The 22,216-nt window shown below is 42.8% G+C and overlaps 1 protein-coding gene across 1 annotated transcript in view; it reads left to right on the forward strand.

Moving 5' to 3' along the window:
- Positions 1-15,266, forward strand: part of LOC126199403 (uncharacterized) — a 138,314-nt gene extending 123,048 nt beyond the window's left edge. Inside the window, exon 5 of the mRNA XM_049936321.1 lies at positions 15,155-15,266. Within this exon, the coding sequence (XP_049792278.1) occupies positions 15,155-15,266 (112 nt within the window). The remainder of the gene's footprint in view (positions 1-15,154) is intronic.
- Positions 15,267-22,216: the final 6,950 nt, after the last annotated feature.

Raw genomic sequence — 22,216 nt, forward strand, 5'->3', positions numbered from 1 at the left:
GCGGTCGGTTTCTCTTCCGTTTGCTCATTTAACGTGTATTTTGCGTCATGCAATTAAGCTCCACAGGAGCGCAATATTACGCGCACAAAACGCCCTTTAACAAAACATTGTAGTTTGTTTACATACCGCTCTTTCATCTTCACGAGGGGCAATTACTCCAGTTTCAGAGTTTACAAAGTGTTGATGTTTTGTGCACTATTTGTTTGCCTCGCCGATATCCCACTAGTTGTCACACAGAGAGATGTTCAGAGTGCGTTGTAACGAGGGCTGGACATGCACCCTCCCCGTCAAATTATTTTTAAACTTTCCTCAACTTTGTATTTCTTTTTTAATTTAAAATTTTCGGAACGGCAAGATATAATTGGTATTGACGTGTAAAATATGTGGAGCTATAGTTGTCACAAACACAGATCCATATATATCAGCGCTATAGGGTGTTTCACATTTTTATATACGTCGTTTCGTTCTCATTTCCATACTTACTTTCTCTTTCCCTCAATCTTTCATATCTTTCTCTCTCTCTCGCACGGTTGCTCACACACACACACACACACACACACACACACACACACAGAAGGAGCGAGATGGAGCAGGGGTGGGGGATGAGGGTGCGGATGTGGGTGGAAGGATATGAAAGGGAGGAAAGAAACTTGGGATTTAACGCTGATGACGATGACATTACAGAAGAACCCCTTGTACTAATGAGAAAGGGAAGAGGGCGATTTTCTTTTGAAACTGGCCAGTACAACATTTCCTTAAGCAATTTAGGGAAAAATGGAAAATCTAATCAAGGTGGGTAGAGGAGGATTCGAACCTCGTTAGTCCTAAATGCGATTCCAGTGAATGAAACATTGTTCCATGTTGCTCGAAAAAAGAAGGAATAAATGGTTCAAATGGCTCTGAACACTATGGGACTTAACATCTGTGGTCATCAGTCCCCTAGAACTTAGAACTACTTAAACCTAACTAACCTAAGGACATCACACACATCCATGCCCGAGACAGGATTCAAACCTGCCACCGTAGCGGTCACGCGGTTCCAGACTGAAGCGCCTAGAACCGCACGGCCACACCGGCCGGCGAAGAGAAGGAATAAGGAGATGTGGGAAGGGCAGCGCAGAAAAGACCATTCTTGCAAAACTGGAACAGATTCATTGAGATTTAACTGTAAGGTGAATCTGTACAGCCCTATATACTAGTTTTTCATTTGAATTACATTTTTGAATATATCAGAAATTTGCTTTGTGCGTTATATTTTATAAAATTTGTTAACAGCGGTGATTAATTTGGTATTGCTGCACGAATATTTTGTCGTAGTATGAATAAAAAACATGGTATAATAATATGTTCACATTTTAAATTAAGGTAAATCCTTTAAACACTGATCTCCTCCTCCTGCAACTTTGTAAAAGTCTCTTGCCCCTCTTCAGAACGGGTTCCCGGGTTCGATTCCCGGCGGGGTCAGGGATTTTCTCTGCCTCGTGATGGCTGGGTGTTGTGTGCTGTCCTTAGGTTAGTTAGGTTTAAGTAGTTCTAAGTTCTAGGGGACTGATGACCATAGATGTTAAGTCCCATAGTGCTCAGAGCCAGAGCCTCTTCAGAAACCACGTGTTTGTCTGACCTCTCCACAGATACCACTCCACTGTAGTTGCCTCTACGGCGCGGCTACCTGTATCGTTGAGGTACGCAAGGAAGAAAGTTTATTAAAACCACGACTAGTTTCATGCCGGTTTACAGGCATCCTCAGGTGATCTGAACATGGACTTGAAAGGAAGAATTATACTTTTTTTCTTTTTACACCGGATTTTTAAATACCGTTATAAGGAATAGAATAGTCCTGCACATTAGGTACTTATATAGATTGTGCCTTTAACATTACTTTACACTTTCTTGAAGCCTCTCCCCGTCGTCCACGCCACTGAGAAATTAAAACCCGCTAGAAGATAAGAAGTGAGTTTACCTAAAACAACAAAAAACGAGTATTTAGTCGGAGAGAGAACCCTTCGAAACTTGCGAAAGCGTATATAAGCACCAATAGAAACATACCACAATATCAGCTGAAGGTGATGTAGGCACGCTCATAAAGAACACTTACCAAGTTACAATCCTTTTCTACACATGCATCGACGGTGTTTTATATCATTTGCTGATTTAAGCTGTGATTTATGAAAAGCATCTCCTCTTTCACGCTTCGCCGTTCGGTGTACTAGCCGCACTTTCTCTTGCGCCATCTCGCTGTGTTTTCGGATACCACGGCCAATGCTGTTTTCCCCATGGGTGCTTGCACAGGGCTCTAGCTAATGTTGTAGAATTTACACAATAAAATTACTCAATGTGCAGGACTATCCTATTCCATGTTGCAATATTTACTAGGCCAGTGTAAAAAGAAAAATAAATGTAAAACACATATTTGCTGTTTAGCTCACAGGCTGATGTGCCTAAATTGAAGTGAAACCGGCCGTGGTTTAAATAAACTTTCTACAAATAGACCATTTTTCCCCTTCCCAGAAAAATTTGAACGTTTAGCTGCTGTTGTCCGCAATTTAAGATAATATGTATGACATATTTTAAGTTACATTTACATACAATGAGAAATATTTTATTCCTGAAATGAACAGTAGTGATTCTTTAATTCTGTGGCACGCTGCACTGGCTGAAACTAACATGAACCGCTTGGTTGCAGTGGGTCGTCGGTCTGTCTATTCCGGTGAAGGTGTCCAACCGCTCGGTTGGGATGCTCCTGCAGTTCCAAGGGCTGTACGCGCATCCGTCAAACATAAGCGAGATATCGCAACACTTCCCTCTGAATGTTGGCCGTGCTGCCATCTACGCAGTTTTCACTTCGGTAATGAACGCGTAAGTAAAACAGCTGGTGTCGTCCATCCCCTCACTCTTGATCCCAGTAAAAAGGAGACTCTTGTACCATTCAACTACAGAAATCTGTTGTGCTGTTGTTCCGAAGTTATTTTTTTAGTCTCAATAAAAATTTGATTTAGAAGACAATTTCTTGATGTTTGTGCTCAATTACAATACTTCCATAGAATTTCGTATGTGTCTGTAGGATGCGATGAGAGCAATATGGGAGGGAGGTATAGATAGAAGAGGAAGGGATGAGGAGGAGTTGTCACGAACACGCAGACAATCCAAAAAAACTTTTTTAGTAAAAACTCAATATCCATTATTCCTCAGTTAACGTTTGGAGAATAATGTAGCATCAAAACTAACTGTGTCAAAAATTGCAAAGAATTCTAGATATTTCTATAATGTTTAACACAGGGAACTTCACAGCTTAAAATTCCAAGTTGACGGATTTACGTATGGACCGCAGGTAGAGAACTTACCTGCCAGGGAAAGGTGCCCATTCGCAGGATGACAGTACCTGATGTTGAATAAGCCAAGGCAGAAACGGAAAGACCCCAACTAAGAAAAGAAATACAGAAAGACCAACTTCTCGAATGTAGGCGGTAATGGCTGAAGGTAACAGGTTTCCTAGTTTCCACTAGCTTACTCGAAGCACACATGTGTTCACAACCTAAATGAAATAAAGATACTTGGCGAATGCACCCTTCAAATTTATATTTTACAAATTTTGGTGTTGACTATGGTATCTGAGTTTGTGGTTATTGTGGCCTCAAAGTAATGGCGTCCCGCATGCAAGTCTCAAATTTTCCGACAAGTTCATTTCACTGAATGACAATTTCTTCGAAGTTGTGCTAAAGCGATGTAGGAATCACTGATGTTAACAAAGTATTATTGTTATTATATTAAAACAGATTGTATGTTTTATTGTTTTTATTCTTCTTCTTCTTCTTCTTCTTCTTCTTGTATTAAGTACTTCTACATGCCACGTTCCAATTTCATTTCTTAATCCCTCGTTACTCTTACCTTTTCGTCTAGTATTCCTTCATTGTTTCACTATGTTTCTTTTTTCTGTCTTCAGACCACGTTAGCTAGTTTTCTTTTCTTCCTATTCTGGACACATTCCAGTTTCAAGAAATTTTTCCTAAAATCTCTTTCCAATACTTCTTCTTCTCTTATATTATTCGTTTCAAAGTCTTGAATCCAGGTGTTTGTCGATTACTATTTTCTAAGATATTTGAAGATCTACACAGTGACTCTTTTGTCATTGATTCCGTAAATACTTCCAAAAAGTAGTCATCTCCGTATCCTTATAGTTTTCAATAGGTGTTCGGTGATGTGATCCCAAAATCGAAAACACTGCCTTTTGATGAGAACGTAACCTTTCCTTATAACTCTTCTTTTTATTGTTTTTAGTTTATGAAACTTATAATTTAATACCATACATTCGGTTTCATATAGGCATTCCTGTTCACTACTGTGTTGCAGTGCTTTATTTAAAGCTTTGATAAGGACACTTTTTTGCATGTATTCTTAGGTATATCATACGTTTTTTCCTTCATATGTATCTTTTCCTCTAAAGAAGACTTTTCCAAACCGATTTCTTGAATAGTCTTTGCCAAATATTTGAATTCTGCTATTTTGTCTATTTGCCCAATATGTGTTACTAAATATTTTGAAACACTTTTGGCCCCGCGGGGTAGCAGTGTGGTCTCGGGCACCTTGCCACGGTTCGCACGGCTCCTCCACCCCCCCCCCCGTCCCCTGTCGGAGGTTCGAGTCCTGCCTTGGGCATGTGTGTGTATGTGTGTGTACGTGTGTGTGTGTGTGTGTGTGTGTGTGTGTGTGTGTGTGTGTGTGTCTGTGTGTGTTTTGTCCTTAGTGTAAGTTAGGTTAAGTAGTGTGTAAGCCTTCGGACCGATGAAATCAGCAGTTTGGTCCCATAGTACTTACGACAAATTTCCATTTCCAAGCACTTCTGATTTTTTCCATAAATCATGTTTCCTCTGCAGAAATTCTTCAGCCTGTCATGTTGGCTGTATCTTCCAGAACACTGACTTGCACTGCTGCATCTATCAGGTTTTCAGAAAGCATGAAAATATTTTTATGTAAGCCCCCATGGTGCATGCAACATATAGCTTATTTATGTGTGGTTGCCTAATGTTATCTCCACAATGAAATTCTCACGCCTAGAAATTATTATAACGACCATGCCTTTGACAGTCTACACCTACAGATTTTCAGTTTAGCAAATCAAACCAATTATTCCTGTCGTGATGCTACTACAAAGAATCACGACCTGGATACCGTAAACGATTTATTCTCAAAAAATACGAAGGGTAAAAAACTGTACAAATATGAAATACACAATGTCAGGTTCTATCCTACGTGTAATTTCGAGGCTGGCAGAACATATGTTTAATTTTCTTTAGACAGTGCCCCATTTATTAGACGTACACAAAAGTGGCTGATGCTGATTAGCGGTGAGGAACAGAAGACATACACTCTGACTGACGTACACTCTGGAACAAGCTCAGTGGACAAGCAAATGGAACTCGACCACACTTACTGTGTTTCCCTACTCGCCGAACAGAAGCGGGCGTGTCACCTGTCGAAATACCGACAGCAGTTATACTGCACCGATGACCTGCCCGCCGCGGCTTTTTCTGCTGTGGAGGCGGTGTGTGTGTGTGGCGTACCTCTAATTGTCTGCCTGTACAGTGGACGTTATATGCCATCTGCAAACTCAGAGAGCCGAAATGATGTCAGTACAAGACAGAACACAAGTCTAGATTTCTGTTTGCTCAACAAACAGAAAATCGACTCAAGTATCCTTCCATAAAGATGCACTTCAATTTGTGTCAGACTTCAAAAGAGGGCAAGCATTCGAGTAAACAGAATAACAACTCTGTCTCTACAGAGAACCGGCTTCACATGCTTCTTGTGGCAAAATCAACCCTTCCCAAAATCTAACCGTGAGATTCTCTGTTGTGGCTCTCCCGAGCGAGGTTTGATCCACAGAGGGAAGTGTCTCCGATCGATCCTTGCAGGGAAGTGTGTCTCTACACGGCACACCTGCTCCCTCCTCGACACCCATTGTCTACGTTTGCGCTCAGGCGACGAATTCCAGTGACCGTTAAAAAAACATTACTTCCCAGTGCATAGATCATGAATATGCCAGCTAAACGCCTGAAGATAATACTCCTTTCAGAAGATTTTCTAGAAGTTCCCATTTCCCCACCTACATCCTTAGCACTCCGACAGTCAAGTACTCATCTCCGCTTTTTGGTGGGAAGTGTGATCCGGTGCTTCCTGTGAGAAGATCCCTTGGACGTCAGCTTGCGAACATCGTTTGTGAACCCCCGCGCATCCCTTCGCACTACAAAGAATGTTTTTTGACTTTGTTCCTCCCCTGTGCCAGCTATGCTGTTCCGAAATATTTTTCAGCCCACCAGAGGGTAACATCTGGTACAGTCTGCACTATGGGGGTTCTGTGGTCTGCAGCATTACAAACTGCCGCCTCCTCACTCTGCTCTCTCTCAGGGCAATAAATGTCCACCCCTGCAGGTTACGACACTCTTCCCATTTCGCTGTAGCTGATAGTAGCTTCTGAGGAATGTGTTGCCAACATTACCCTTTCTCTCAGTGTTGAGCTGTAATTAACACCCAGACACGCAGTACTTCAAAAATGGTTGATACATAGTGCTAGTTGGTATCAGCCAATGAAACGATTAATAATGGGATTGTGCATCACAAGCATTGGTCCAATATGAATATGAATGAAAAAAAATTTACAGAATATTAAATATATGTTGGACAAATGTTGCCACCTTACAAAATTATCCACAAATGATGGGCAATAAATTTTACTTTTATTATTAATACTTTTGTAGGTATCTGTGGCACATTAGAGGGGAGGAGCGTTTAACCAACATTCATGACTGTTTTGGGAGGGAGGGAGGGAAGGAAGGTGAGGGAGAGGGAGGCGAGCGAAAGAGACAGAGAGAGAGAGAGAGAGAGAGAGAGAGAGAGAGAGAGAGAGAGAGAGACAGAGACAGAGACAGAGACAGAGAGAGAGAGAATAAAACCCTGATCCTCCTTCCATCCATCCACACCTCCTGGAACCGAACCCTGGATACTCTGCCGCATCCTTCAGAGAGGGAAAGTGTCCGTAACAACCAATGTGTCTACAACCCGAACACTGAAGACCTATGGTCTTTCTTTGTATAAAATTGTCAATCTATTTTCGCAAAGAGAGGAGTGTTAACGAATGGCATGTGTTCGTACTGAAGGCGTGTGCATCAGCCTACAAATTCGAATGTCAAGAGGCTCAGTAATAAACGGGCCATATGAGATTTTTATATCTGTTATTGCTTCTTTCACGTATAACGCTACTTTTTATGTAAAGAGTTCATGATATTAAAATCGACGAATACCGTTAAAATTAGTTTTGTGAGAAACCAATGGAAGACCGAGTGATCTGGTGCAGTGGTAGGATGCTGGACCGCCATTCGAGAGGGCAGCGATTCCTATCCCAATCGCCCGAACATATTTAGATTTTCCGTGATTTCCCTAAATCGGCTAAGACTGGCAGTGTTCCACTGAAAAGGTCACGGATGAGCTCTTCTCCTATGTTTCTCCAATCCTAACCTGACTGGAATGAGTGCCGATCAGATGGCGGACTGTGGCCATTAGATTGCACGTAAAGAGGATCGCGAATAGAGTGCTGTCCAATTCCGTCGTCTGCTTTGATCAATGACTTCATATCACCCGCAAAGACGATAGCCTACGTTAATTACTGAGACAACAGCAGAAAACATAGGCCGGTTACATTCTTCGAGATGGCGACAAGAGAGACCATTACGTTCACAAACAAACGTATTAAATACGAAAAGTATTTCACTCAATGAAGAAAATGAAATTAACAAGAAAACTATGGGTATGAAGGGGTTTGTGGCTGGGACAAACTTAAAAAATAGGTTAATAAAGATTAGGATATCAAAAATAGGACACGCTAATTTATTTGAAGAAATGTAACGAAAATATAAACAAAATACAAAACTGAAAATGAAAAATTCTCTTGACCTAGCTCAAACGAAGACAACGATACCAGACACTCTTCTCCCCAAAAGACAAGAGAATCGAGAAATTAAATAAACGAATTTGTCTAAAATAAACCAAGCCTAAAAATATAAAAATCGCACAATGGGAATAGAATTTTTTCTTTGACCTATATATATCTAACGAAGACAGCGATTCCGAAACCCGGAAACCGAACAAGAAGCAACATCGTAATTTCCATCAGTTCTATTGAACTGAAAGACATCAGTTGATACCAAAAACATAGACCTGCAAATGAAAATAACGAAACACAACACAAAAACCAACAATAAAAAAAACTCTCATTCGGAAACAAAATTCAGAATTAGATTAAATAATAAATTTTTCATACAATTGTACTCAATAAGTGTACTAGACTGCAAGCTAATCTATCCTGGACACCAAACTACAGCAATATAGTAACGTCCGGTTCTACCCGCTCTACTTATTTCCCTATCGACAGTTTAAGCTAAACTTTCTGTTTGCGAACATCACACATTACACGAGTTATATGGGCAAGCACAGATAACGTATAATAACAGGTCGCTTGCATCTTTCGCAACGTATACTAATGACGTCGTGCAGGAAGTTATGAGGCAAAGCGCAGGGGTGGAACTGGACCTTGTTCTTGAATGTTACAAATACTATGTGCCGTGTACACGCTGTATTTGCAAGGTCATTTTTCCAGCATCACCATACATCCGTTTTTGATAATATATTTTTTACAGAAACAGCTCAAGAATTTCACTGTATGCAAGCGTATGTTGATATTTGCTTGTGTCTTCACCTTCGTATGGTGTTCACTGAAGTGCGTTGGGTCTACGCACTTGTTACAACTACATTATCATTTTATGAACGATTTTGTGACGAAAAAAGTATAGGGCTAGTAATAAGCACCTCCAGAGTTTCAGAATACGGCTGTGCAGCAACTACCAGACATACACAAAAGAGATACAACTCAGCAGATAAAACAACTGCACAATTTTTTGACACAAAATACAGTTGCTCAGTATGGGAAGCATTTACGATGCGGCTAAGCTCAACACGTCCGTGCAATTTGATGAAACCGGCAGCACATACTGTCTGGGAAGTCGCGACGAAAGCATATTTTTGGAAATTTGTTCAAATGGTTCAAATGGCTCTGAGCACTATGGGACTTAACATCTGAGGTCATCAGTCCACTACATCTTAGAACTACTTAAACCTATCTAACCTAAGGACATCACACACATCCATGCCCGAGGCAGGATTCGAACCTGCGACCGTAGCGGTCGCGCGGTTCCAGACTGAAGCGCCTAGAACCACTCGGCCACACCGGCCGGCTTGTTCGTTGGGTTGCGTATCTGTATCTACATCTATGGGACTACTCTTCAACACACGTAAGTGTCTGGCAGAGGGTTCATCGAGCTACTGTACACTATTTCTCTGCCATTCCACATTCGAACAGCGCTCGGGAAAAACTAACACTTAAATATTCCGCGCGAGGTGTGATTTCTCTTATTTTATTACGACGCTTATGTCCCCCCCCCCATGTAGGTAGTCGTCAACAGAAAAAAAATGATCGTGTGGCATTGTTGGCCGGGAGGCCCTAACCGGTAAAGTTCGGCCGCCGTGTTGCAAGTCATATTGGAGGTGACGCCACATTGGGGGACTTGCACGTTGGTGGTGATGAGATGATGATGATGATGATCATGACAACTTAACACACAGTACATGGGCGGAGAAAATCTCCAATCCGGCCGGGAATCGAACCCGGGATCGCTTCATGTTAGGCAAACACGTTACCTCTCAACTAAGCAGTGGAAGTGAAAAGAATATTTTCGCACCCGGAGGAGAAGGTTGGCGACTAGAATTTCATGAAATATCGGCGCAGCGTAAAACGCCTTCTGTTTAATGCGTACCATCATAACTCGCGTATCATATCCACGACACACTCTATCCTATTTCGAGATAATGTGGTACGAGCTGCCCTTCTCCGAACTACACTGCTGGCCACCGTAAATGCAACACCAAGAAAGACAAGAGGTAGCACAACAAGATTTATTTTGTGGATAATATGTTGACCAAGTATTAAATGATTACTTTTACAGACGTCTGTGACATGTGGTTCCTGCCAGAATCAGTAGCCAGAGTAGCCGCCATTGTTGGAGATCACCGCTGCCACACGTCTCGGCATTGAGTCAAAGAGACGTTGGATATGTTCCTGGGATACAGCAGCCCAAGCAGCTTCCACACGTTGCCAAAGATCATCTGGTGTGGCAGCTGGGGATGTAATCTGGGTCACTCGTTGAGCACCCATGGACCACATGTTTTCTATCGGCGAAAGATCCGGAGAGTGAGCCGGCCAGGGAAGCAATTCAATCTGGTTATTGACGAAGAACCTTTGGACATTGCGTGCCACGTGTGGTCGCGCATTATCCTGTTGAAATATGGCTGTGGCCGAGCCCTGAAGGTAAGGAAGGACAACTGGCTCCAGCACCTCGGATATGTAGCGCCGGCTATTTAAAGTACCGGCAATGCGTACTAGAGGCGTGCGAGAGTAATATCCAATACCGCCCCATACCATAATACCCGGTGCAAGACCAGTGTGGCGGTGCATAATGCAGCTGTCCAGCATCCTCTCTCCACGGTGTCTCCACACTCGAATCCGACCATCGTGGTGCTGCAGACAGAAGCGTGCCTCGTCAGTAAAGACAACATTCCATTCTGCCGTCCACATCCGTCTGTCATCACACCATTGGTGACGGAGACGTCTGTGGTTCTGCGTCAATGGTAGACGAAGCAATGGACGTCTTGCGGATAGACCACTCTGATGTAAACGGCGTCGAATAGTACGCGCAGACACTGGATGATGCGTTACAGACGCAATGTGCTGTGCTATGGTTCGGGATGTCACTGAGCGATCCGTCACTGCCATGCGCACAATTTGCCTATCAGCACGTGCAGTGGTGCACCGAGGTGAATGCGATCGACCACGTCGGTCCGTCGTACCCTCCTGTATCCGACGGTCACATATCCGCATTACAGTTGTTTGGTTTCGTCCAACACGACTAGCGATTTCTCTGTATGATAATCCACAATCTCGGTAAGCCACTGTCCTTCCTCTGTCGAACTCGGATACTTGATCAAAAGATGTTCGCTGTTGTCTACGAGGCATAACTGATCGTCTTGTGAAACAACCACAAGGTAAACACACGTGCCGAACGTACACTTGTCGAAATCGCCAAGCCTTAAATGGCGCTATGAGGTGGCGCCACAGGCGCGCGTGATGTGCGTCTGCGCTGAAATTGTAATCAGTTGCATATCTCATCGCTGCAAACCCATGGTGTAAATTTCACTAGATTTGGATGCTTCCTTCGGGGTGTTGCATTTACGGTGGCCAGCAGTGTATTTTGATGTCCTCCTCCAGTCCTATCTGGTAAGGATTCAGTGTCGCACAGCAATACCCTAACAGAGGATGGACAAGAGTAGTGTAAGTAGTCCTCTTTAGTGGATTTGTAGTATGTTCCAACTGCTCTGCCAATAAACACAGTCTTTGGTTATGAAAGTTTTCGTGCGAATTTAATATGAAATAGAGGAATTTGAAGGAAGGGGAAAGGCTGGGTGCACTCTGGAAATGCAATGGTGAAAGTTGAAATTCTCTGCTGGAGCGGAGCTCGAGCCTGCATCTATCGCTTGTCATGAGCTGTTGCATTAACCGCTTCGGTCATCGGGACGCGGTCCCTGATCGATCCAGATTTCCAGCTTATCGCACGCTGCGTTCATCCATTAACCTACTCACAATTATTGAGCCCCGTAATATATGAAGGGCTTATTTCAATAGTGGCACAAGTCCATTACCCCCACTTTTCCGCCTATAATGCATCTGAAATTAATGATCCAAACAAACAGAAAGAAAGGTCCATCTCTAGCAAGAAGCCATATGCTTGAATATTTCTAATATCTCAACTGCAGATTTTTCAGTGCTCATTTAACTTTAGGACTCTGTATCTCATAATGAACACAAACGGACTTGTACCACTATTGAAATAAGCCATATAGGAATATTTTCTGTTGTTTCGGCCATGTCCGACAGAACGGACACCACCTGTATACATGTACGTTCCAATGTAAGTTGCTCATACTTGTAATCCTTAGGTATTTACTTGGATTCACAGCCCCTGGATTTATGTGATGTATCGTGTAATCGAAATTTAATGGATTCCTTTTAATATTCATGTGGATGACTTCGGTGTTGTCATTATTTATTGTCAATGGCCCCTTTCGCACCATTGACCATAAATAATGAAAAGACTGAAGTCATCCCCATGAGTACTAAAAGGAATCTATTAAATTTCGGTTACACGATAAACCACATTAATAATTTTGCAATTTGTTTTGGTATTCCAATGAATTTACTAGACGTTAAACGCCAGAGTCGTCTGTAAACAACGTAAGCGGTCTGCTCAGATTGTTTCCCATATAATTTACAAGAAGTGTGAATAGCAGAGGGCGTATAACACTTCTTTGGAGGAATGACAGATATTGCTTCTGTTTTACGCGACGACTTTCCGTCAGTTATTACTAAGAGGAAATCCACAGGCACACAAGTTGCTTATAAGCCACTTGCGAGGAATGATATCAAAAGCTTTCCGCTATTCTACAAACACAGAATCAGGTGCGAACTAATTTGATGCGACATTATGTCCTGACACATCTGCTCCTAAATGAAAGTACCCCATGGTGTGTATATCGTTGAGATATGCTCTATTCAGGAATAACTGTCATTCTTAGGGTTCTGTACCTCAGTCGATAGAAACGTAACCATTATGGGATCACTTCGTTGTCCATCTGCCTGTCCGACTGTTAAGACCCCTTTCCCTCAGGAATGCTCAGAGATATTAAGTTGAAATTTATGTCACATAGTAACCTCTATGGCGTTGTGGGGCGTAAAAAAAATTTAACCTTGCAAGTCAATGCAATAAAAAGATACAGCCATATTTTGATACTCGCAGACTCACTCATCAAAACCTATAGGGTACTCCCCGTTTGTAAGGTAATACTTATTTGCAGATAAGAGAGCATTTTACTTCATTTCCAGTGATGCTACGTAAAGCGAATGCATCAGCGCTGCAGTACGTGCGGAGTAAGGGGCGAGCTGTAGCTTCACACCATTTTGGCTAGCAGAGGCGGTTGGCCATCTGGCGATTTCAGACCGAGTGGGATGAGGTTCCGATGCAGAAATTGCTCGTGACGTAAGCACAGAGATGTGTATGGAATATACATTTATTCTGCCATGAATCAAGTAATTGTCATTAATAAATATTTGCTAAATAAAGTCGCCTTTCGCCACTCAGACATTTGGATGTGTCTTCGGTTCATAAATACGATCTTTCAGTAACTTTACAATGGCAGGAAACGGTGATATTAATAAATACATGAATAGCTTTGGCATAACCGAAGATGTACGATCTTATACGAACTGTGCCGACTGTCCGCTCAAGCTACAGACTGTGCGCCATATTCGGCAGTCGTCGATAGGATGTATTTCGATCTAGTCATGCGGTACACCATGCTCTCGTAAAGTTAATAGTTAGCTTATAATCAGTGGGAACAAGTTTATTTTACGGTATTTATTAAATAAAGGCACCATAATGGCATCCCGTGTAAACATTATTTGTACAAAACTTCTTACTGCTTCATAACGTGAAACATAGGCAGTAGTATTGAATTTTGAGAATCCAACGGCATTGCTGCGGCTCTGCAAGGGAACATAAAACTATGAGAGCGTATCCACATGTAGGAAGAATTCCTACGCAGCGGCTCAGTAGCTTAGTTTAAAGACGGACTGAGTTAATTATCGCAAAACTCGTGTGCGTAATCCTGGACAGTTATACTGTGTTCCCCTTATACCGCCATCTGCGCACTCAGCTGCTAAACTGAGATATTTCTGGAGGTTTAGTACGAGTGGTGGATTCTTGCAGGTTGAATTACAATCGTGAAATTTGGCAAGAAGCACGGTTTAACAGAGAAAGTAACTGAAAAAATCCGAAGATTGTAATCTGTAATTATATCGCACAAAAATATTTTTTCGCGATTACGAACTTACATTGCATCCTTGATCTGCTAAAAGTCGCAGGGATTTTGATGTGATTTTCAGTAATAGCTAGAATGATTCACGAGGAAGCTTTGTGTGTATAATTTAGAAATATTTCGTGCTTATTGGCACAATGGAGTGAAGCGTAGTGTCGCTGCGAAAACGATGGTTCTGTTATCCAGAAGTGACAGGCCAAGGCCGCTCGACTTCCGCCACATCATCTCATTCTCCTTACAGAGATTTCGTGAGGGAGTATGCTTTCAACACGAAAAGCACCTGTAATGTTTCAGAGTAAAGTAATACTTGCAAGTAAAGCGTGATTGCACTTCGATTGCTTGTGGTGAGATTTCAATAGCCAATAAAATATCCATTGGTGTGTTCCACAGAACAATACGACATTTGCGTAACAACAACAGACTTCTTACCAGTAATCGCAAAAGAGATGAGAACAGACAAAGTCAATGCATCTGCACTTACCAATTAGCAAAGTGTATTAATAAAATAAGTGAATAATTGTAACTGTCAATGCGAAATTACAATAAAAATTTGACTCAGAAATTAATATACTCTCGAAAGTTCTGGAATTTCCAGGGCGGATATCTTGTGAGTATATATCTATGAATGAAAATGAAATGAAGTCCCATGCTTCTTCACAGAGCCTAGGGGAACGATGCAGGGGACCCGTACCGCCGAACTAGGCAATGTCCTAATGGAGATGGTTTGACGTTGCCTTCCTCCGACCGTAATGGGAATGAATGATGATAATGAAGACGACACAACACGACACAACACAACACCCAGTCAACTCGGCGCAGCTGAAAATCGCTGACCCAGACGGGAATCGAACCTGGGACTGCGTGCTCGGGAAGCGAGAACGCTACCGTGAGACCACGAGCGGCACAGTGAAAAATCACGGAGATTATCGGTTCTTTTATGTCTTGTAGTTTACACCACAGTTATCTTCCGAAGCCGTAGAGATGTATATGAACTAGATAGTGGGTGCTTCGTCAAACGCCCACTGATTCTGAAGAGTTTTCGTTTTACACCTCATAAGAAAGTACAGTTACTAGTAATTGCTTTATAAACGTGTAGTGCTGACTGTTGTATCTTGTACGGCAGGATAGGCACGGACGGCCACGCGTGCCTGCTCAGGGCTGTCTGCGAGGCGGCCGAAACGCCGCTGCTGCACAACGGACTGTTTGGGGAGGTGGCGCACCTGTTGCTGACGTGAGTACTCCAGCCTGCACGCTGCTAGCACACCGGGTGGAACGCACAGTCAGCTGTGTGCTTTTCATCCATTCAGTGCAAAGTAACCCTTCCTAGAGGAATCTCGGTCTGACGCAAAATCTCTCCTCTCTTTAGTGTTCAACCCTAAGGTTGGCTTGACGCAGTGCGCCATTCCACTTTTCCCTGGACCTTCCTCTCCGTTACCGTTTTCGTGACAATCAGCTCTCCCTGTACAGTTGTGGACAAAACGAGCGAGACCACTCGCCTTTTCGTTATGCTGATCCGCACAGCTTTAAAGTCTGCTACACAGCATAACAGGCAAGGCGACGAAGTGCTACCAACATCCTACGCATAGGCGTGAAATTGAAAAACTATCCGAAATTTGTCAGACGGTTTTCAGTCATGTGTACGCCTATATTAATGCCGATTAGTGTGTTAACCACAACACCTAAATATAAGATATAAATGAAATAAGAAACGCTAATTAGTATGAACTGTACTAATAAAAATGAATTTCAGCTTATCGAGATAACATAACTGTTTCAGTGAGACAAAGTACCCCAGATCGTTAAGAATTAGCAAAATATTATGCGAATTCGGCCGCGAAATGGTCTATGTCAACGTTCAGACCAGTCATACTGGATTACCGTTGCAGACCTACCATGAAAGTATGCAAATTTAGCAAAGCGTGAAGATTCATAACGAAATACAGTTAAAAATCATTCAGTGCCACACTTAAGTAAATTCAATTATTGACAGAAGCGGAAAAAGTAGGCAGTAACAAGTATGAAATTCTACGAGAGTTTCATATCGACATCCACAGGGCGCCGGTTACATAATAAAGGTCGCAATAAAACGTATTGGAGGCGCTAGAATTTCTTAAAATTTCTTTACTGGTCGTCTATCTGCCTTCATCGAGATTTGAACCGAAAACAAACCAGACCTCCCTGCAGTAACAAACACCTTTCACTACTTAGCAGACAACCCAGGCAAACAGCCCTCTATTATTACCCCAGACATGAATAAGCCAGCAATTTCGCAATGAAAATGGCAAGATGATGTGCAGTTTCTGCCGCATAGAGCTTTCTGGACTCAAAAACATGAATTGTCTACTTTTATCTCGCCGATGATGTGATAATCATTCGGGATGTTTATCTAAATAACAAAAAAACTGTTATTAGCGAGTAAATTTAGTAGGATAATTCTGCACCACCCCAGGAAATAAACGGCGACGTAGCTGCCAACGCTACGGTCGCAGGTTCGAATCCTGTCTCGGGCATGGATGTTTGTGATGTCCTTAGGTTAGTTAGGTTTAACTAGTTCTAAGTTCTAGGGGACTAATGACCTCAGCAGTTGAATCCCATAGTGCTCAGAGCCATTTGAACATTTTTTGTAGCTGCCAAACGTATTCTACAATGTTTCGAATTCTCCATTAGACGTGCCACAGGCAGAAAACGTTCATTAGCCGAAGTGTTCCATAAGGTAGCAATGGAAATGCTCGCTCATCTAAAACGCGGTGCGGTGGGCTCTGAATTACCACGTGTATAGGCAAATGGATTTTATTTGCATTCCTGTAAACGTGATTTGGATCGAAAGCATAGCTACGATTAATGTGCTTATGTATCGACTGCAACTGGAACATTTCTAATATAGAGTAGGGGAAATTATTATGCAGCCCATATCTTCAGTAACTTTGATAGCTATTTTCGTTGTTAGGATTTCGTCACGTAAATCGGTAAAAATTGAACCCTACTAGTCTCACTTTCTTGACCGTCTATCTGTCCTAAGACCCGTTTACCTCGAGTACGGGTGGACATAATAATCGGAAATGTATCGCACTTCCTGCGGTATACGGTCCCTTGGTGGTGTAAAAGAGTGAGCTATGACAACGCAATCTAAAGATACAGTCGTTTATGTAAATAAAATTTATGCGAAACGTCAAAAAATGGCTCTAGGAACTATGCCACCAAACTGCTTAGGTCATCAGTCCCCTAGCTCTAGAACCGGCCGGCCGAAGTGGCCGCGCGGTTCTGGCGCTGCAGTCTGGAACCGCGGGACCGCTTCGGTCGCAGGTTCGAATCCTGCCTCGGGCATGGATGTGTGTGATGTCCTTAGGTTAGTTAGGTTTAACTAGTTCTAAGTTATAGGGGACTAATGACCTCAGCAGTTGAGTCCCATAGTGCTCAGAGCCATTTGAACCATTTGAGCCTCTAGAACTACTTCAACCTACCTAATCTAACACACATCTATGCCCGGGAAAGGATTCGAACCGACGGCGCAAGGAGCCGCGCGGTCCGCGATATGACGCCGTTGAGCGCACGGCTAACCCGCGCCGGCGAGCTGTTAATATCATCTGGTGTTACTAAAAAGTTATTCACTTCTGGTGAATGATTTTCTGCGCAGTTCATTTAAGAAAGAATAACCAAAATATATTTGATGTTACGGAAGTGGAAGGACACCTAATTCATTTCCCCTTGTCTTTATTCGTGATGTTAGATTCGCTATCTGAGCAAACGTACTGTCCATAACCACAGTTTAGATCCAAGTCATAGTCACACATATGCGAATACAACACATTGGCTTATACTTGAGGTATTTCGTTTCCCACCAAGTGGTGGAAGACGGTGCTGTGGCGTCTTCGAAGCGCGAGATTCCCCAGTACTAGGTATCTCAGCACATCAGCTGACCGAACTTTCATAGTATGTCGGTAGCACTTCGTCGCCTAGCCTGTTATGCTTTATATTAGACTTTAAAGCTGTGCGGATCAGCATAACGAAAAGGCAAGGGGTCTCGCTCGTTTTGTCCACGACTGTACCTTTCGCAGTTTACTATTTGTATGACAATCTTGATCGTCCTGGGCGATCCCGGTACTTTCAAAATGGTTCAAATGGCTCTGAGCGCTATGGGACTTAACATCTGAGGTCATCAGTCCCCTAGAACTTACAAGGGAACCTCCCCATCGCACCCCTCTCAGATTTAGTTATAAGTTGGCACAGGGATAGGCCTTGAAAGACTGAACACAGATCAATCGAGAAAACAGTAAGAAGTTGTGTGGAACTATGAAAAAAATAAGCAAAATATACAAACTGAGTAGGCCATGCGCAAGGTTAGCAACATCTAGGAGAGTGTCAGCTTGCGAGCGCCATGGTCCTGTGGTTAGCGTGAGCAACTGCGGAACGAGAGGTCTTTGGTTCAAATCTTCTCTCGAGTGAGAAGTTTAATTTTTTATTTTCAGACAATTATTAAAGTTCAGGCACTCACACATAATCAACTTCGCTCTCCAAAATTCCAGGACATGTTCAGATTTGCTTGGACATATGCAGGATTTGACGGTCTACACACGGAAACATTTGAAGACGTAAAAAACGTATGTTTTGACAGAGCACAGGGAAAACTCTGCGACTGTGAAACTGTTGCATTCATTTGTTGCAGTTTATGTGACAAACTCTTATGCTTTCATCATTTATTTGGGAGTGATTATCACATCCACAAGAAAACCTAAATCGGGCAAGGTAGAAGAATCTTTTTACCCATTCGCCAAGTGCGCAAGTTAGGTGGGTCGACAACATATTCCTGTCATGTGACGTACATGCCGTCACCAGTGTCGTATAGAACATATCAGACGTGTTTTCCTGTGGAGGAATCGGTTGACCTATGACCTTGCGATCAAATGTTTTCGGTTCCTATTGGAGAGGCACGTCCTTTCGTCTATTAATCGCACGGGTTTGCGGTGCGGTCGCAAAACACAAACACTAAACTTATTACAGTGAACAGAGACGTCAATGAATGAACGGACAGATCGTAACTTTGCGAAAATAAAGAAAATAAAAGTTTCACTCGAGGGAGGACTCGAACCAAGGACCTTTCGTTCCGCAGCTGTTCACTCTAACCACGGGACCACGGCACTCCTCGGCACACATTGTCCTTGATGTTGCATATCTTGCACATGGACTACACAGTTTGTATATTTTGCTTATTTTTCCATAGTTTCACACAACTTCTTCCTGTTTTCTCGACTGATCTGTGTTCAGTTTTTCAAGGCCTATCCACTGCGTCAATTTATAACTAAATCTGAGGGGGGTGCGATGGGGAGGTTCCCTTGTTTGAACTACTTAAATCTAACTAACCTAAGGACAGCACACACGTCCATGCCCGAGGCAGTATTCGAACCTGCGACCGTAGCGGTCGCGCGGTTCAAGACTGAAGCGCCTAGAACCGCTCGGCCACTCCGGCCGGCGATCCCGGTACTTCATAGCTCCATCTGGTGCTGTTCCAATGATGTTCAGTCCTACGATTTTAACCTGTTCTTGTTTGGATGTGGTTTCAGAGAGACCTGATTTCCCGTATTCGTCTCCGCACATCTGCGCTGGTAATTATATCTCTCCAGCTGATCTTCGATATCCTTCTGCAGACAAAATCTCCCCATTGTTTTCCTCTTAACCTTAGTCTCACATCTGTACATTCCAGAGGAATACATTCGTGGCTCGTTTCCTTATCTCTAGACTCATGATCTAGCTGGTGGATAACTTATTTCTTAAATTAAGCGGAAGACTGATTCGCTGACTGATTAAATACTTTGAAATGTCCTATATCCTTGTAAAAAGGGATCTATGGATGAATAAAGCTACTACTACTGCTACCACTACCACTGCTGCTCTCTTTCTGCTCACCATATCTTTCCGCCTCTCGCCATCTCTTGTATCCTTGCTTTCCAAATAGATAAATTCTTTTAATTCTTCTAACTCTTATCTTCCAACTCCTCTTCTTAGAGGCTCATACTATTCAGCTCTACACGCCATCAGTTTAGTCTTTCCCTATTACATCGTCATACGATATTGTCTGCATAAATTTCTTTCCACTTTGGTGAAAACTTTCTCTAGAAATTCTTTCGTATCCGTGATCACAATCTGCATATGTCACCACGTCTGTCTTCCGTCCTGACTTTCATCCCCACCTCAGTTGCATCGCCAACATGGTCTATAAATTACTGGATGCAAGCATTGTATACAGCAATGGAAGAAGCATAGTATTCTTTGACATCTTCCCTAATTCTTCCTTTCTCTTGTTTACGATGATTTCTAACGACAGCAACTTCATTCTTGCAGAATCTGAAACTCATCCGAGTGCGTTTGTATTTGAAGCCAGCTTTCTTCAGCACTCTGAACTTCCATTGCTATATGGCATTTTAAACACCTTTTCCGGATCTGCAGAGACGACTTAGGATGGCTTATTTTTTCCGTATTTGCATTTGGAGCAGAATGCTAACTGCAAGTACCGCCTCTCTCGTCCCTAATTTCCTCTTGCATCCAGACTGATCTTTCAATCTGAAATACAACCAGAAATCTTTCTTCTTCTATCTGTTCACCAACAGTGCTGCACGTATAAACACTCTTTCGCAAAACCGACCATCTTGGCTCTGTATTGTGTGCTCAGTGCTACAATGTTGTCGCTTTCCTTCTTGTTTTTCTGTTCCAAAATTCCGACTAAAATTGCCAGCCATACTCGGCATCTAAGACGATCCATACCCTAAGTTGTAGTATACGTCTCTTTTCTCTGCAGTGGCGACGTGTGCGCCTTAGAAAATTGGCAGTTATTACCGCATTTCGTGTAATTTAACAAAGATAATAAAGGTATTTCAAAAAATAAACGATATCATTGTACTGATAAGTGTTCATCTGCAGTCTTCAACCGATTTATATATAGACAAGGTTTTCTATCTTTGTCCCGCGCTCTCTTTCTGGCTGTCTTCCGAAGCTTTAACGTATACTGCTTATACAGGTCTGCAATGTAATGTAATTAATTTACTGACCTCATGTCAAATGGATAATTTTAAGCGCGAGTTTAGTTTTGTTTGCAGAAGTGTTAAACCTAGATCACATATCCCAGTTTACAGAATTATATCACTGCCTGCAGTGGAGAAAAACAGCATCGCTGATACGCTGCAGTCTGCCACCATTACGCGGCACATTTAAAATTTACGCTATTAATAATCGATGTAAAGGCACCTGATGACTGGAGGTATGATCCTCCGAAACACGTAATATAAACTATTATTTACAATGAAGAGCCAAAGAAAGTAATATCGCGTAGGGCCGCCGCAAGCACGCAGAAGTGCCGCAACACGACGTGGCATGGACTCGACTAATGTTTAAACTCAGAAGAATGTTCCTGGAGCCACTCTGTAGCAATTCTGGGCGTGTCTCGTTGTCCTGCTGGAATTGCCCAAGTCAATCGGGATGCACAATGGACGTGAATGGATGCAGGAGATCGGACAGAATGCTTACATACGTGTTATCTATCAGAGTCGTATATGGACGTCTCAAGAATCCCGTATCACTCCAGCTGCACACGCCCCACATCGTTACAGAGCCTGCACCAGCCACGTCAGTTCTCTGCTGACATACAGGGTCCATGGATTCATGAGGTTGTTTCCATACACCTACACGTCAATCCCCTATATACAATCTGAAACGAGACTCGTCCGACCAGGCAACATGTTCGCAATCATCAACATTCCATTGTCGGTGTTGAGTGCCCAGGCGAGGCGCAAAGCTTTGTGTCGTGCAGTCATCAAGGGTACACGAGTCGGCTCCGAAAGCCCATATCGATGATGTTTCGTTGAATGGTTCGCACGCTGACACCTGTTGAAGGCCCAGCACTGAAATCTGCAGTAATTTGCGGGAGGTTTGCACTTCTGTCACGTTGAACGATTCTCTTCACTTGTCGTTGGTCCCGTTCTTGCAGGATCCTTTTCTGGCTGCACCGATGTCGGAAACTTGATCCGGTAATGCTGTGTCCCATTGTCTGTGCACCGACTATAACACCACGTTCAAACTCATGTAAATCTTGATAGACTGCCACTGTAGCAGCAGTAACCGATCTAACAACTGCGACAGGCACTGTTGTCTTATATAGGCGTTGCCGACCGCAGCGCCGTATCCTTGTTTACATATC

Source organism: Schistocerca nitens, chromosome 8 (genome assembly GCF_023898315.1).
Source record: "Schistocerca nitens isolate TAMUIC-IGC-003100 chromosome 8, iqSchNite1.1, whole genome shotgun sequence".
In the NCBI taxonomy this organism is placed as follows: domain Eukaryota; kingdom Metazoa; phylum Arthropoda; class Insecta; order Orthoptera; family Acrididae; genus Schistocerca; species Schistocerca nitens.